Consider the following 17997-nt stretch of genomic DNA (forward strand, 5'->3'; position numbering starts at 1 on the left):
CTGAAAGGAGTGCTGGTTCACTGCCTTTTATGGTTTGTTTGCAGGTCTATTTCCTTAAACCCACACCCCCTGCACCCCCCACCCCCACCTCCTCACCACTGTCTGACATTACCTGGAGAAGTCTGGAACACAGAGCAACTTTCTTGCTCACCTCACCTGTGGGTAATACGGATGCTTTGTTACTAATCTTTATATTTCAATATTCCTTCCCCACCCTGTGTGTTGTATTGTACACATCACATCATCTGTCACTGCCTTCCCCACCCTGTGTGTATTGTACACATCACATCATCTGTCACTGCCTTCCCCACCCTGTGTGTTGTATTGTACACATCACATCATCTGTCACTGCCTTCCCCACCCTGTGTGTTGTATTGTACACATCACATCATCTGTCACTGCCTTCCCCACCCTGTGTGTTGTATTGTACACATCACATCATCTGTCACTGCCTTCCCCACCCTGTGTGTTGTATTGTAAACGTTTTGTTGTGGAGTTGTTGGGTTTTGTTTTTGTTTTTGTTTTTTTTATTCAAGGATTATTAAGGCTTTAGGCATGGCCTGTTCTTCCAGTCTGTTCTTGCAGAAGACAGTGGATCGAGGGGTGGGGAGGAGGGGGTGTCTCCAAGCTGCACCATTCAGACACTGGTTCATTCCTTCTTCCCTTCTTCACTCCACCCCAATCCCCACCCCCTTACCCCCTCCACCACCACCTTCCCTTGTTCCCTCCAAACCCCCACCACTCCACCTCCTTACCCTCTCAACCACATCCCCCCCCTCCCCTCCCCTCTGAGCTCTGAGCCCTCCATGTCAACTTGAAACGCGATCGTCTGGTTTGTGCAATCTGACAATAGAGGGGAATGGATCGCCAAGTCTGCTGAATCACCCTGAAATTATTCCGTATTTCTGTGTGTGTGTGTGTGTGTGTGTGTGTGTGTGTGTGTGTGTGTGTGTGTGTGTGTGTGTGTTGTGTTTGCTTATATTTCGTATCTTTAGAAACTGTGGTCTCACATTTTAAAATCCATATTCATATTTGTTTTGTTTTTTTATTATTCTTATTATTATTATCATTATTATTATTATTATCATTATGATGATAATACCAAACACCGGAACACATTCTGACGTTCCCTGTTGGTGACAGGTGCATCACAGTGTGGTGCTGTTGGTGTTCTCTGTCACCTTCTTGTTGTTGTGCACCATGTACTGTGTAGGCAGCCATACTCTGTTTTCAGAAGGTGGTGTTGATTTGTTTTGACTGACGTTCCGTGTTGGTGACAGGTGCATCACAGTGTGGTGCTGTTGGTGTTCTCTGTCACCTTCTCCTTGTTGTGCACCATGTACTGTGTAGGCAGCCATACTCTGTTTTCGGAAGGTGGTGTTGATTTGTTTTGACTGACCCCTAACCTAACCCCTACCCCAACACCACCTCTCTCTCTCTCTCTCTCTCTCTCTCTCTCTCTCTCTCTCTGTACATATATATATATATATATATTATATATATATATATATATATGTTTTCATATATATTTGTGTGTGTGTGTGTGTGTGTCTCTCTCTCTCTCTCTCTCTCTGTATATACGAGTATACTTAAAAGAAGACTTACTAAATGGATGGATGACAATGGAAAAGTTGTTGAAGAGCAAGCAGGCTTCAGAAAATCATATTCAACGATTGATCATAGATCTGAGAAAGGCTTTTGATTCAGTCCATCATGCTTCCTTGTTTGCAACTTTAGTGAGAGCAGGATTATCTGGCCCATTTTTTTAATGCTTTAAGAGCTATGTATTCTTCAGTTTCATCATGTATTCGTGTCAATGAGGAAATGACTGATCTTTTTGGTTGTCCTTTAGGTGTTAAGCAGGGGTGCATTTTGAGTCCTACACTTTTCTCCTTATTCATAAATGAAATAGCCGTAGCTCTAGAAGAGGTAGGAAAACATGGAATACAACTTCAGCCAGGTCTGATCGAACTGTTCCTTTTATTGTTCGCAGATGATTTAGCTCTTTTATCAAGGACACCCTGGGGTCTGCAGAACCAGCTAAACCATCTTAGTGCATTGTGTAAAGAAAGGTTTTTGAAAATAAACGCAGAAAAATCTACGCAGAAAAAGTTATGGTATTCAGAAAGGGGGGTTACCTAGGGAAAAATGAGAAATGGTTCTTGGATGGTGCTGATCTAGAAGTGGTTAAAAGTTACACTTACCTAGGATACACGTTCACGACAATGTTGAGTAATGTACAGGGAGTGCGATCCCTCGTAACGAAAGGAAAGAAAGCTGTATATGACTGTGCCCGTGTCCTCCGAAATCTCAATGAGATGATGAGGCAGTGCTTCTTCAAATTTTTTTATGCCCAGGTTCAGCCGATTTTATTATATGGGTCAGAAATGTGGGGTCTAGTGGCAATAGACTCAATTGAAAAGGTGCACACCCAGGCATGCAAAAGATTCTTAAATGTTTCAGCAAAGACACCAAATAAATGCTCTCATGCACGTAAATTCATGCATGAGAGCAGTAAAGTACTGGTTAAAATTATTACATATGAATATTAGCAGACTGCCCAAACAAGCTTATCTAATGCAAGTTAATATGGAGGAAAACGGAAAATTGTGTTGGGCATCGAAACTCAGAGACATACTCCAGAAATGTGGTTTTGCTTTTGTTTGGCTGAACAAAGGTGTTGGGAATGAACGATCTTTCCTCTCGCTATAAAGAGATCGACTCGTTGCAAACTTTATTGACGACTGGACAACAGCAATTAACACCAGTGAGAGATTTTCGCTGTATTCAACTTTCAAGTCAATTTTTTTCCCCGAACCTTACATAGATAATATCAGAATAAAACGTTTTAGAGATATGATCGCAAAACTCAGAATGGGTGTTCTTCCTCCCAACGCAAACGCTTTTCGATTTGTTCAAGACAATATATTAAGGATTTTATGTAGTTTTTGCAAAGATCAAATAGAAAATGAAGTACATTTTATTTGTATTTGTCCATGCTACAAAGAAGTACGGCATCATTATTCTGGATCAAACACGATTAATGAAGAGCAATTCAGTGATTTAATGCAATGCCCTGATGTAATGTCAATGCATAATCTGGCCCATTTTGTATTTTACGATGAGAAAAAGCGTGACATATTGATGGAGATAAGCAAATGTTTATTTGTTGTCCCTGTTCTAGACGAATATCCATACACATGCAGTGCAGGTGTGAGCCGCAGGCCACAACTCAATTCAAATGAAGGATACATCGCACGCGCGTGCGCGCGGTGTGTGTGTGTTTGTGAGTGTGAGAGAGAGAGAGAGAGAGAGAGAGAGAGTGTGTGTGTGTGTGTGTGACTTATCCACGTGTCAGCTAAGTAAATTGTAGGATTGTGTAATCAGAGTCCAAGCAAAATTGTAATGTACTAGAATACTGTCTGTTATTGTTTACAATGTTAGGAGCCTGATGACTTATGGACATTAAACCATCTGGAATCTGGAATCTCTCTCTGTACATGAGTGTGTGACAGAGGGACAGACAGGCAGACAGACAGATAGACAGGCAGAGAGACAGACAGACAGAGAGACAGACAGACAGGCACACAGACAGACAGACAGGCGGGCAGACAGACAGAAAGACAGGCAGACATGCGACAGCCAGACAGACAGGCAGGCAGACAGACAGACAGCCAGACAGCCAGACAGACAGGCAGACATACAGACAGACAGCCCAGAGACTGCAGCCTCCCCTTTCCACCCTGTCTTCTTTCTCACGTTCACATTCTGTTTCCTGACGTCACGGAGAGCAATGATCTGGAACATTCCTAGAGTGGTTAGGTATCTGCACATGCATACATTACTGCGTGGGTAATTGTTGATGTGAGAGAGAGAGAGAAAGAGAGAGAGGAGAGAGAGAAAGAGAGAGAGAGTTTTTCTTCTTCTCTTTGGCTTGTCTATTCACTGCAAGGTGATTTTAGACACGAACGCATTCATTCCTTCCTCCACACATATAAATTGGATAAAATGGATATCCGGGTTTGGGACTGGACGTTGAAGGGAGGGTGTACTGAGAAAAACACACATAAAACCTCACCTCAACTTACAGTGAAGTGGTGGGGCGTTGGGCGGAGGGCTCATCAGTCACACTGCCAGTAGGGAACTTACAACAAGCCATCCACCACAGAGCAGTACATGACCTCAGCTGACTGGTGTTACAAATTGCTGAGAATCATACAAATACCGTAAACATCACTGTATCTTGCACTCAGATCTGTTTCTCCAATCTTACAATTATCAGACAGTGAGATCTGGACAGTCGGCCGTTCAGCAAGTGGTAAAAACATGACGTCATGATTTTTTGGAGTGACGTCATTACAATGCGTCATAATTATATCTACACAGCCAGAACAAAATCACTGCTGTTCTAATTTACACACTATGTGTATGTGTTGACTTTGGTTAATTTTGGCCATACACACTTAAAATAAACAAAAGCATACAAACGACAATGCTGACAACCAATTTTACCTATCTTTGCACACACCCCAAAAACACAAACACACACATCCTTCTGTGGTGATAACAAAAACAGAACTGAAGAATAATACATCCCTGCAATGTGTTCAGGTCAAATCCACACCTGCTATCACCACGGAGGGGACGTAACACACGCCAACTGCACAACTGCATGTTATGCGTTTGTGTCATATGTGTGTGTATTTGTTTGTGTGTGTGTGTATGTGTGTGTGTGTTTATTTGTAGATAATAGGGAACGTGATATACGTGGCAGCAATAGCAACACAGTACAAAACGTTTCTCTCTCTCTCTGTCTCTCTGTCTCTGTCTCTCAACTTCTTTATCTCCAGTCTCCCTGTGTCTGTCTCTGTCTCCCCCTCTCTCTCTGTCTGTCTGTCTGTCTGTCTCTCTCTCTCTCTCTCTCAACTTCTTTATCTCCAGTCTCCCTGTCTCTGTCTCCCCCCCTCTCTCTCTGTCTGTCTGTCTGTCTGTCTCCCCCTCTCTGTCTGTCTGTCTGTCTCTCTCTCTCTGTCTCTCTCTCTGTCTCTCTCTCTCTCTCAACTTCTTTATCTCCAGTCTCCCTGTCTCCGTCTCTGTCTACCCCCTCTCTGTCTGTCTGTCTGTCTCTCTCTCTCTGTCTCACTCTCTCTGTCTGTCTCTCTCTCTCTCTCCCTCTCTCTCTCTCTCTCTCTCAACTTCTTCATCTCCATTCTCCCTGTCTCTGTGTCTGTCTGCCCATGTGGCTGTCTCTCATATTGCTGAGACATCACCTCTGTGTGATTTCCATGTCAGCGCAGTACATCAGAAGGTAGATGGTGGAAAAGAGCGCGCACGCGCGCGCGCGTGTGTGTGTGTGTGTGTGTGTGTGGATCGCCTCCCATACATGGACTTCAGATGGACCTGTTTCTTGATTCATCCCACTTACCCCCGAAAACGGAATATGGCTGCCTTCGTGGTGGGGTAACGAGAAAAAAAAAGGTCATACACGTAAAAGCCCATTCGTGTACATACGAGTGAACGTGGGAGTTGCAGCCCACAAACGAAGAAGAGTCTTCTCCCCACCCCCCCACCCCCCTCCTTCATTCCCAATCCTTTCACCCCCTCCTCTCACAATACAGAGTTAACGTAAACAGGCACGCTCGCTCACAGACGTACGCGCGCGCTTATATGTTTGTGTGTGTGTGTGTGTGACCAAATATGTGCGTGGGTATCGGTGCATGTGTTTGTGCATGTGCTAGCTGTCACCCAGACAGCGTCACAATAGCTCAACAGCCTGGTCTGGGATTGAAAGGACAGACGGCAGTTTGTTTGAACAAAAAGGTTTTCAGTCGTGTAACTTGAGCACGTCAGTTGGAGAACCGTAACCTACCTTATAAACGCCCAGTATTGAGTAAACGCTCACTCTCCATTTTTTGTTGCTTGTTTGTTGTTGTTGTTTAGGGGTTGGGGTAAAATGTGAAATACTTCGTAAATTCCTACCTTCTAGTTTGACAGAAAAAAAAGCAAAAGAAAAAAATAATGAGCTAAAGATGATTAGGTTTGCTGTTGTGGCCACATTTCTGTACAAAGCAGTGAAGGTTTATGGAGATAAAAGAACATCTGTGTGAGGTGTTGAGGTTTCATTGAAAACCTAGTGAGAGCATGACGTCACTCCATCACACCTTTTCCGTTTCAATAGCTAACGTTTTGTTCTCTCTCTGTCTGTCTCTAGGTCTGTCTGTCTCTTTTTCTGTTTCTGTTGGTCTGTCTGTCTCTGTCTGTCTGTCTGTCTTTCAGTCTCTGTCTCTGTCAGTCTGTCTTTCTCTTTATCTCTGTCTGTCTTTCTGTCTCTGTCTGTCTTTCTCTCAATCTCTGTCTGGCTGTTTCTGTCTCTGTCTTTCTGTCTCTGTCAATCTGTCTTTCTCTTTATCTCTGTCTGTCTGTCTTTCTTTCTGTCTATGTCTGTCAGTCTGTCTTTCTCTCTCTCTCTCTGTGTCTCTTTACCTGTCTGTCTGTCTTTATATCTCTGTCTGTCTTTCTGTCTCTGTCTGTCAGTCTGTCTTTCTCTCAATCTCTGTCTGTCTGTCTGTCTCTGTCTGTCTGTTTTTCTGTCTCTGTCTGTCAGTCTGCCTTTCTCTCTATCTCTGTTTGTCTGTCTTTCTCTCAATCTATGTCTGTATATCTGTCTTTCTGTCTCTGTTTGTCTTTCTGTTTCTGTCTGTCTTTCTGTCTCTGTCTCTCTCAGTCTGTCTTTCTCTCTCTCTCTGTCTCTTTGTCTGTCTGTCTTTCTGTCTCTGTCTGTCTGTCAGTCTGTCTTTCTCTCTATCTCTGTCTGTCTGTCTGTCTTTCTCTCTCTGTCTCAGTCTGTCTGTCTGTCTACCTGTCTGTCTGTCTATTTCTGTCTCTGTCTGTCTGTCTGTTTGTCTGCCTGTCTGTCTCTCTCTGTCTCTGTCTCTGCCTCTGTCTCTCTCACTCATGCATGTGAAAGAGAGAAAGGAGTGGGCTGCAGAGGGCAAGAGGGACAGGCTGGAAGAAAATAAAGAAGCACGAAGAAAGGAAGAAAGAAAGTAAGGAAGGAAGGAAGGAAGGGGACACAAACAAAGAGAGAGAAGACTTTAGTACAGAAACATATCATTTACACTCTAATTTTGAACAGTGTCCTTTTGATATAACCAGTGTGATGAGGGACTTCTCATGCACATAGTGAACGCCCAGTCAGTGCTGGTAAGGGCTCCCACATAGGGTTAACGCCCACCCCTAACTTTTAGCTGCAGTTTCTGCAAACGGGTGGCACTTACGAGGTATTCTACAGTATGTGTGCGTCAGAGAGAGAGAGGAGGGGGGGGGACAGAGAGAGTGAGTGAGAGAGAGCGGGAGAATGGTGGTGGTGGTGGTGCGTGTGTATGTGTGTGTGTGTGGTGATCACCCTGACAACAACACAATGAACACAACCCCACAGGCCTCAAGCTGAAAAGAGTGTGTGACGTCACTGCTGCTTCACCTGCACGTTGCCTTTTATGGACTGTTGCCCAACGTGTCGCTCTCTCTCTTCCCTTTACCACACCGCCCTCACCCACCCACCCACCCCACACCTCAATTTCATTTCCCCCCTGCAGAGGGGTAAAGGGAAAGAGAGAGAGGGGTGGTGGGGGAAAGAGAGAGGGAGACAGACAGACAGACAGACAGAGACAGACAGAGCTCAAACACAGATTGTGGCCTTCCCTTCTCACTGTCTTCTTTTTCACGTTCACATTCTGTTTCTTGACGTCACGGAGAGCGATAATCCAGAATTTTCCTAGAGTGATTGTGTATCCGCACATGCATTCATTATTGCATGCATGATTGTACCTGTGCGAGCGTTAGTTTGTGTGTGTGTGTGTGCTTTCGTGCATGTGTGTGTGTATGTGTGTCTGTGTGTGAACCTGTGTATGTGTTTCTGTGCTTGTGAATGTATAGATGTATGCATACCAGCATATTTCAGACTGTGTTGATATGTCGGGGGTGGGGGGGGATGAGGAAGGCGCTGGGGACCGCGTGGAAAATGCGTTGTACACTGCACTAGTTTTTAATCACATGACGGCAGTCGCTGCTAATCACACAATACGCAATGCCTTTTATCGTCTGTTTGCGATATCTGCTACACCCTCCACCACCACTCCCTCCCCCTCCTACCCCTACTCGTCATCACCCGCGTCATATGAAGTCTGTGGCCCAGTGGGTAGAGCACTGGCCAGAATACCAGGGTTCTGGGTTCAAGTCACACATGGACACATTTTCCGTCGACATAATGTATTGTAACATGTGTGTGTGTGTGTATGTGTGTGCATGTGTGTGTGGGGTCGTGTGTGTGCATTTGTGTGTTACGCTACCGATTCAGCTAGCACACAGGTAAATAAAAAGGTACATCAGAACAAACTCAGACATTTCCTCAAAAAAGGAAGCGCCGGGCCTGTCCTTATACCGATCATTTGACATGTCCACACAGCAGCAAAGACAGAAGAAATGTGCAAACACAAATTAGCTTTTATTCAAGACTGGCATAGCCTCTTTAATCCTGAACAAGCCACACAGAACACATGGACAATACATAACAAACGCATGGTTGTCTCGGTTTTTCAACTGGAAATTAACAAACAATGAGGCCAGGAGATGAAATGATTAACAAACAGTAAATAGTGGTAACTCTCTCCATTCACAAGGTACACAACACATGTATACTGGAATATAAAATTTATGTGGAACACGTGCTATATGGTGATTACAAGATGAGTATAAAGACGAACAAAGCACAGATGATTAAACAGTTGGATAGCACTGCCCCTCACATAGCTGTCATCCAAGCCACACTTTTTGTGCTAGAAAAAACAAAAGTCTAGACCCACACTGGTTGGCCCGATTTGTATACCGGTCAGCCCAACATGAGACACATGCTGTCTGCTTTAGGAAGGTCAACACCAGCCTGGGAGAGTGGTATAATCATGTCTGGTAATGGGGTGGGTGTCCAACTGGGGTGGGTGTCCCGCTGGGGTGGGTGTCCTACTGGGCTGGGTGTCCTACTGAAATGGGTGTTACAAAAACCAATATGATAATAACGAGCTGCCTGCTTCAAGCAGATTAACACAACATGACAATCATTAATGCCATAACTGAGCTGGCTTCGTGAAAGGGCTTAGCAACAATATCATGCCCGGTATTTGGCTGGCCCGGTACACACCAGTCAACCCAGTAAGCAACACAATGTCTGCTTCAGGCACGTCGGTATGAGGCTGGGCTGGGCGACACCATCATGTCTTGTATTGGGATGGCCAGAAATATACTGGTCAGTCCAACATGTTATAAATATTGTCTGTCTTAGGTAGGTTGGTACAATATCAAACTTGTCTGCCTTACAGAGGTCAACTTCAGGGCTGGGTAAAGCAGCAATATCTCTTCTGTTGGGTTGGACCAAAATATACTGGTCAGCATGATATGAGACAAGTGGTTTGTCTTGTGAGGACGGCATCACCACTAAGAAAAACGACAATACTGTATCTCGTTTGGTGTTGACCCAATGTACACTAGTCTGCCCACTATGAGACAAATTGTCTGCTGTAGAGAGATGGGCATCAGGGCTGTGCACTGTGAGACAAGCTGTCTGCTGTAGGGAGATGGGCATCAGGGCTGTGCACTATGAGACACAAGCTGTCTGCTGTCGAGAGATGGGCATCAGGGCTGTGCACTATGAGACACAAGCTGTCTGCTGTAGGGAGATGGGCATCAGGGCTGTGCACAGTGACAGTATCATGTGCCCTGCTGTGTCTGCCCTCTGTTCGTCGGTCGGCCCGATGTGAGACACACGTTTTCTTTGTTACAGAGGCCAGCCAAGAATGACATGTTGTCTTAGAAAGTCACTATGCGTCATTCATCACATCAGATGCTAACGATCTGATTGTAGTCACCTAAAGTCACCATCACATCAGATTCTAACAGTCTGTAGTCACCAAAAGTCACCATCACATCAGATGCTAACAATCTGACTGTAGTCACCCTAAGTCACCATCACATCAGATGCTAACAGTGTAGTCACCCAAAGTCACCATTACATCAGATGCTAATGATCTGACTGTAGTCACCCAAAGTCACCATCACATCAGATGTTAACCGTCTGACTATAGTCACCCTCAGTCACCATCACATCAGATGCTAACAGTCTGACTGTAGTCACCCAAAGTCACCATCACAGTATCAGTATCAGTATCTCAAGGCGGCGTCACTGCGCTTGGACAAATCCATATACACTACACCACATCTGCCAAGCAGATGCCTGACCAGCAGCGTAAACCAACGCGCTTAATGAGACCTTGAGAGAATTTTTTTTTCATAAATAAATAAAGAGAAATAAAAAAATAAATAAAATTTTAAAAAATAAAATAAAATAATAAAATAACAAAACAAAAAACAAACAAAATAATAATAATAAATAAATAAAATAAAAATAAATAACTATTAAGTAAATAAATAATAGATAAAATTAAATACATAAAAAATTACTACTACTAATAATAATAATATAATGATGTTTATAAGGCACAAAAACTTGTAGTCAACTGTAAGCGTACCAAAAAAATAAAATAAAAAATAAATATATAAATTAAAAAAATTTTTTTTTTTTTTTTTTAAAGATAAATAAGCAAATAAATGTAAAACATGCAGACATTCACACACACATGCATAACAGATGCAACAAACATGCAGTTTCACAGATATGAAAGCACAATAAATACACATGAGCGTACATGAGCCCCAACACACACATTACCCTGCACCCCCCACCCCCACCCCCCCCACCCCCCTCCTCCACACACTCATATCTCGGCTACGTATCGCAGCTTCCACGGGGGACAAACACACACACACACACACACTTGTACAACCACACACATACGCCCATATCCCCCAACCCCAATATATGCACACCCACACGTTCCAATATTCCATTGCTCCCACAGTGTAGGCATGCATACACACACACACCTCATCCTCTCACAAGTCTATGAAGTAACTGAGCACCCTCCGTGTAAAGCACAGAAATGTTCAAATCCCCATTCTCTAACCAAATAATTGGAAATCCAGCAGTCTGCCTTTACTGGCATGCTTCATCATGGCATGGTAACAGATGGATCATATAAAGACAAGCACCTTGATATAAACTTGATATTTTCATGCACATGCACGCACGCACACACGCAAACACACATTTGATCATAGTTTTCAGCAATGTTCATGTCTCTAATGACTAACGTTTTACTTTTTCATCTTCATAAAAAAAAAAGAAAAGAAACATGAGGCAAGGCCTTCAAGACTCACTTGTGATACACTTAAAAAAAATATCTAATCATTAAAATGTGTTCTGTATTTGTTATTATAAAGCTTCAGATTAAAAAAAAAAAAAAAAAAAAAAGTCCTAACCAGATTCTAACCCCGCGTGTTTGGTTGAGAAGAAACTGTCTTACCCATTACACTATCGTGGCTCCTTAACTGACGTTCTAAAATTTTATATTTGAACATACATTTTTAAAGGGCGATAAATCGATTGCGGTATTCGCAGTGAGAACGCTGTTTAAATCATATTATTCTGGTGTATCTTGGGCATTCAAAAAATCTTTAAGGACAATAAAAGTGGCTATCCACGCAATCACACTGCAACATTTAGCCATTTTCTCTAGATCTAGATAGATGTACAAGTTTAGTTACACCCGCCGGGAATGTAGTACAATACAGTTGATTCAATTTCTCTTTTATGTTCATTCGAGTTTTACAGTTTTAAAGTTGATATGAAAATTTAGTATTTTGTTAAACTAATAACATGTAGAGCCAAGTACAAGTACTTCTAAACATCGTAAGAAGTGAAAAGGACTTCATTTTGAGGAAAGTCCAGACTGGAAATTTTTTCATTTCATTGTGATCAGTTCAAGGGTATTAACTCGCATGGTTTACAATTTTTAACTGTGAATTCCGACTGATTCTGTGGATATTTTTATGGCAGTTTGGATATTTTTATGGCATAATCCAGTAAGTGATGAGGTGTTCACAAATCTTTCTCTGAATAACTATTTAACGGTCTCCTTCTCCAACTTGCCATCACATGTTATCGTGTATTGTCCATTGAATATAGGATTGAACAGGCAGGTCAACAACTTGTAACAAAATGGCGTCGTCCGCGTTCGAAGAATATGAGCACGCGCTTTGAATGAGTATAAATATGTGTACGCAATTGATTTTTGCCCATAACCTTCAGGGCTCAGCCAATAGATCTGTAAAGTCCGCTCGTCATATTGATTTTAGTATTTTCAAAAAAAAAAAAAAAACACTTGGGCGAATGAACACAGTGAAAGCCCTGTACACTGAGAGTAAAACACACAAGCTTTTTATGTATCAAGTATAATTTCAAAATGTAATGTTTAAGATGAGAAAGATCAGTTTAAAGCAAATTAAGTCATCTAGCATTAATTACAGAGTAATTTCCCTTTTTTACACCTGCACCAAAACGTTTGCAAAAAAATAAAAATTCCATGCTTAGCAAAAAAAGTTCCTGTTTGAACAAAAAATGATAAGAATGACTGCTCTTGTTGTTGGGTCAGAATATCAGATCTAAGTGCCAAGTTTAGAGAATACAAAAAATATAAGTATAACAGTAAATGCAGTTTGCATATAATTACGCTTCGTTTTTTATTTTTTTTGTGCCCATCCCAGAGGTGCAATAGTGTTTTAAACAAGATGACTGGAAAGAACTGAATTTTTCCTATTTATATGCCTAATTTGGTGTCAACAGACAAAGTATTTGCTGAGAAAATGTCAATGTTAGAGTTTACCACGGACACACAGACACACATACACACACAGAGAGAGACAACCGAACACCAGGTTAAAACATAGACTCACTTTGTTTACACAAGTGAGTCAAAAATACACTATCACCGATTGCAACTGAAATGGTATGGCAGACTTTGGTTACAAACACTAATTTGAAAAGATAAATAAATAAACGAGTAAATAAACAAAGAAATAAATAAACAGTCGCCAATCTTTATCACTGCATTACTTATTTTCCAGGTTCCCTTGAAAATATATTTTAAAAAAATTTTAAAAAAAGAAAAAGAAAAAAAGATACAAACAAAACAACAAAACCGTCACCACCAACACCTCCACCATCACCAACACAGCCAACCCCATCACCACCACCATCAACCATCTGTTCAAGCTGCGAGTGACGTAATGTGTGTTAGTATCTGCACTGACATCATATCATGAAGATGTCCAGGGGTGGAGCGAGAATGTATCACCTTTCAACACACACCACACTCCTGCATATACAGGGAAATGATGCAAAAGAAAACATTTAGATCCACAATCCTAATCCTAAACAACTGAACAGATGGACAGACTGACAGACCTATCCATCCATCCGTCTGTTCATCCATCCATCAATCCGGCCATCCTTTCAGTCTATTCATCCATTGATCCATCCAATCATGAATCAAACAATCCAACACACAAAACATCAACGGTCAGATCCATCACAGTGTGTATCCCACAACAACACAATCATCACTACCACACCACGTGACCACCAGGTGACCAGAGCTGGTCAGACAAAGACCATAAGGATTGACACACTGTGATGGACCGTGCAGAGAGGGCGTCACCAGTTGTCTCCACTGACCCCCTCTGCTCATCACATACACACACTTACCATCACCACTAACTACATAGATATTGCTGGCTATGTCAGCACACACCTGTCTAGGCAACTTCACGTGCCGAAAGGTCTGGATCACCTGGCCAGTATACATACACACCTGGTGCACCAGGCCTGTCATGAGGTCTGACACCAGGACGTGGCCATCACCTGTTTTAAACAGGTAATCAGGTGACTCCAGTTCTATCAGCCTGGTGCTGTCGATCACCACTATGACCACGTGACCCTGTCTGTTCAGCAAATCCACAAAAGCAGGATCAGTGAATGTTTTCACAGAGCTTACTATCATGAGTCCGTCTCTGTGTCCGGCTATACCGGCATACACTCTCTTGGTCTGGACACGTGACTGCGTAGACACGGTGTTGGCTGCAACACTGAGCAGGTAGATGACTCGATTCCAAGTCGTCATGGCCACCAGACCGTCAGAAAGCACAGCCAGGCGGCGTGGTCGTTCAGGAATGGAGAGAGGACAGGACACAGTGTGGGGGGGCGCCATGCCCATCACCTTCACATTGTTGTTGTTGAGGTCCGTCATGACCAGTAGGTCATCAGGCAGACAGACAACGGCAGTGATACAGATTGTGGTTCTGTCGTCTGCTGTTGTGGGTGACACCTTGAACACACACCGTGGTGCCGCCGTCATCACATCAACAGGTGGGGTGAAGGTGTGGGTGGGCATGGAGGAGGGGGGTGATACTACAGGTGTAGTGGAGGTGGAGGCACCCTCACAGGTCTGTTGGTCTGTAAAAATCATCATCATCATCATCAGATATCATCACAACTGTCATTATGTCATAATGATCATCATCGACATCATGAATTTTTGATAAAAACAAATGTAAAAACTAAAACAGAAAAAAAAATCTTCAAAAAATCATTGCAGATAAGTGGAGGAGAAATATACAAATGTTTTGTATAGTGTCAGGAAACGTGGTATCACAGGCTTGTGGTGATGTGTTTCATTTTTCACGTCATTCATTGTGACGTAACGTTTTCAAACATTGTCCTTAGTTTGAACACACACACACACACACACACGGATGTATATATATTAAAATTTATATACATACACACACACACACACACACACACACACACACACAGAGTTATTCTAAAAGCAATCATCTTTATATCAACAATATTATCGTTATCATCATTATCAGCAGTCTTTATAAATATCCGCATCACCATCATCATCATCATCATCTTCACAAATACCGCCATCATCACCATCACCATATTTTTTCTTTCAAAATCCCTTCCGCCCTTCCCATTCCCCGAGTCACTGACCTGCAGATCTCAACAGGTCACTGAGCTGTTTCCTGATCTCCTGCACTCTGTTCACCGGTGGGCACTGACGTCCTCTCCTTAGTCTAGCCATGCGTCTCTTCAGAGACTCTGCCTGTACGCGCAGGGTGACGTCAGGATCGGTGAAGTGAATGGTGAAGCTGTTGGGATCAGTGCCCTGGATGACGTGGAGACCAGGCAGGTGCTGCTGGTAAGAGTTCAGGACCTCTCGGTGTGCCTGAACCCTGTCCAGAAGCTGCTGTCCCAGGGTCACAATGTCCTGCAGTGTGGTCTCCACATGCAGCTCCTTTCTGTATGCCTCCTGCAACAGTCCCACCTCCTTCGCCACCCACTCCTTCCACTCCTCCACACCGCTTGATTCACTACGTGACTTACTACTGGACTGGGGGTCATTTCTAATGCTATCCAGTGAGGTTGTGGACTGGATGGATGGAGACCTGGGTCTGGGCGTGGCATGGGCAGCGGATGGATCGTTCAACAAAGACTGTGGTAATACTGAAAGAAGGTGGTCCTTTGTGGTTCGACCTCGCAGATGGTTCTTGGAGCAGGTGTCGCAGAAAAAATCATGGCAATCCACACAAACAATAGCCGCCGGGTTGTTATTACAATTAAGACAATGGATGTCTGTGTCAGCTGCCAGTGCCTGGTGGACCAGCTGTTCCATGACGGGGTCTGTCCCCAACTGGTCGACGATCTGGCTGAAGGGCTGGTCCCTGGGAAGGTCTAGGTGTTGACCGCACATCTTACAGCCAGCTTCTGGGCCTGCCTGCTGCAGCTCGACACGAAGACACATTCTGCAGAGGATGTGTCCACAGCCCAACAGGACAGGACCCAGACACAGTGACCCGCAGTGGGGACAGTCCGTGAATGACGTCACAGAACCTTTAGACTGCAGGGTAGGAGATCGCCCATCTGTTGCCATGATGAATCTGATGAAAAGAGAAATAAACATAGAGAACTACTACGTTGACACTGACACTACAGTTTGCTTTTCTCACCACATGCAGGCATTTCCACTGTGTTATCAAATCGAATAAATGCATCAATAGAAATATATAATTTTGCTTCTGCAGTTGTGTTAGGAGATCCATACAGACATTGTTATGTCATGAATTCAAGCCTAAGATACTCCATTAAAGGACAGGCTGACAATAAGTATATTCTTTTTTACAGTTTGGCAGCAGTGACCTGGCTTGTAAGAAATATAACACCACAATATGAAGTATGAGCCGTTATCTCATTTATCAAACTCCATGTATGACAAATATAACATCTGACTGATATGTATATCATTAAACGAGAAATAACAAAGTCCCACAGTATTTTATGTCTAAACCGTTCACTGCCAGAGAAACAACTCCTGCTGCAGTGTCCCTGTCTGATAATCTTCCATGAAAATGGGCATAGATTACCAAAATATATACAGGCTGAATTGTTGTTGTTTTTTTCAAAAGTATGCAAATCATAAGTTTTCCTGAAATAAAACTGACCAAACTTTCTTTTGAATATTCTCAAGTATGGAGTGTACAGATTCTATTTTGGTGCTGGTTGATCAATAAAGTATATCTTATCTATATAATTTTACATTTCCTGATGCATAAAACACACCTATGTAAATATGAATGTTTCAACAAAAGACAACACAAAGTAGGTAAACAATGAAAACCCACTAAATAAAGTCCTGATGTCCAAGGTGCTATTAACTTAACTGTGATAAAAATCAAACTATCAGATGACACCCAGTGTGGAACATGTTCAAAATGTGTGTACCGGTAGTCATCCAAGTCCCCAAATCCACCTTCTCCATCCTCCTCCACTCTCCCCCCTCCACTTCCTTTCTCTGGCATGCCTTTCATGTGGTACTCACCTTTTCTGTTTCCCCACCCACTCCCTTGACCATGTCCCCCAATCTCCACACAAAAATCTCAGATTTTCAGGCTCATGTGATTTGTGTCTCACCACTGTATGCGTATATGTCAAAACAATCTGTGTCTGCAGTATTATTTGGGTCATATACTCGCACATTGAAGTCGACCAATGAAGCTGGTGTTGCCAGCCATGATTGTGCTCATCCACTGATTGAGCTGGCTGTTGTTAATTCAACCCAAACATGCCATGTACTATATTAGGACTGCGTTCACGTTCATTCATGTCTTCTGGGTTGGACAACAGTTATGATGCTATATCTCTTTCTGACTAAAAGAAAATTCAAAAAAGACCAATGATGGGTCAGCCCATTATGTTGGCAATACAGTTACAACTACAGTTTGATGGGTCAATCCGACATGCAGGCAGGTAACTGTTTAACCAATGACATGAATATTAATGAGTATAATAATGATAAATATGTACAATTACATAGCGCCCTGTCTGAGAGGTTGGGGCGCTTTACATGAAAGAAAATATTACAAATCACATAATTATAAATCATTCATAACCACTCTTTCTGAAAACCCCTCCCTCCCCCACAATCTCCCACTCTTCACGATTCCAAAGTGAAATGAAATGAAATTATGGTGCTTAGAGCCTCGCTGACCACTAAGGCCATCTCAAGGCTATCGCCACATTAATAACTACTACAAGGGTAAAAAAAAAACCAAACAATTAAAACGAGTCACCACTTCAAACTTTCCACTCCAAAGTTTAAAAAAAACTTCCATAGTTTAAAACCTTCAAATCTGGTTAAAAATGTTCACTTCTTTTAAGAAGTCCATCAGCGCCCATGGAGGGACATCACAAAACAAGGTCTTCAAAGAAACTTCCATGTAATGTCTGTGTCTAACGTCATGCAGATCCCAAAAGTCAAGGAGCACATGTTTCACAGTGAGAGGCTCATCACAGGGAATACATCGAGGGGCCTCTTCCCCCTTCAACAAGTAAGAATGAGTAAAAAAAAAAAAAAAAAAAAAAAGTGTGCCCTGCATGCAGTCGGCACAGAACAGACTCCTTTCTGTTCTTCACCCCTGAAGGGA

General features: G+C 42.8%; 1 protein-coding gene across 1 annotated transcript; it reads right to left on the reverse strand.

The window, feature by feature from the left end:
- Positions 1-8486: 8486 nt before the first annotated feature.
- Positions 8487-15947, reverse strand: LOC143277378 (uncharacterized). Its single transcript, XM_076582161.1, has 2 exons — positions 15008-15947; positions 8487-14458 (listed from the first exon to the last, which is right to left on the reverse strand). Exons 1-2 carry the CDS (start codon positions 15945-15947, stop codon positions 13536-13538), a joined length of 1863 nt encoding a protein of 620 aa, XP_076438276.1. The 3' UTR covers positions 8487-13535.
- Between the last annotated feature and the right edge of the window lie 2050 nt (positions 15948-17997).

Source organism: Babylonia areolata, chromosome 34 (assembly GCF_041734735.1).
Source record: "Babylonia areolata isolate BAREFJ2019XMU chromosome 34, ASM4173473v1, whole genome shotgun sequence".
Classification (NCBI taxonomy): Eukaryota; Metazoa; Mollusca; class Gastropoda; order Neogastropoda; family Buccinidae; genus Babylonia; species Babylonia areolata.

What these genes read in the sequence shown, in the direction of transcription:
- LOC143277378 (XM_076582161.1), bottom strand. Translation starts at nt 15,947, where the DNA reads ATGGCAACAGATGGGCGATCTCCTACCCTGCAGTCTAAAGGTTCTGTG. An exon ending in TGACCTGTTGAGATCTGCAG is followed by an intron (nt 14,459 to 15,007) that starts GTCAGTGACTCG and finishes TGATTTTTACAG; the next exon opens with ACCAACAGACCTGTGAGGGT.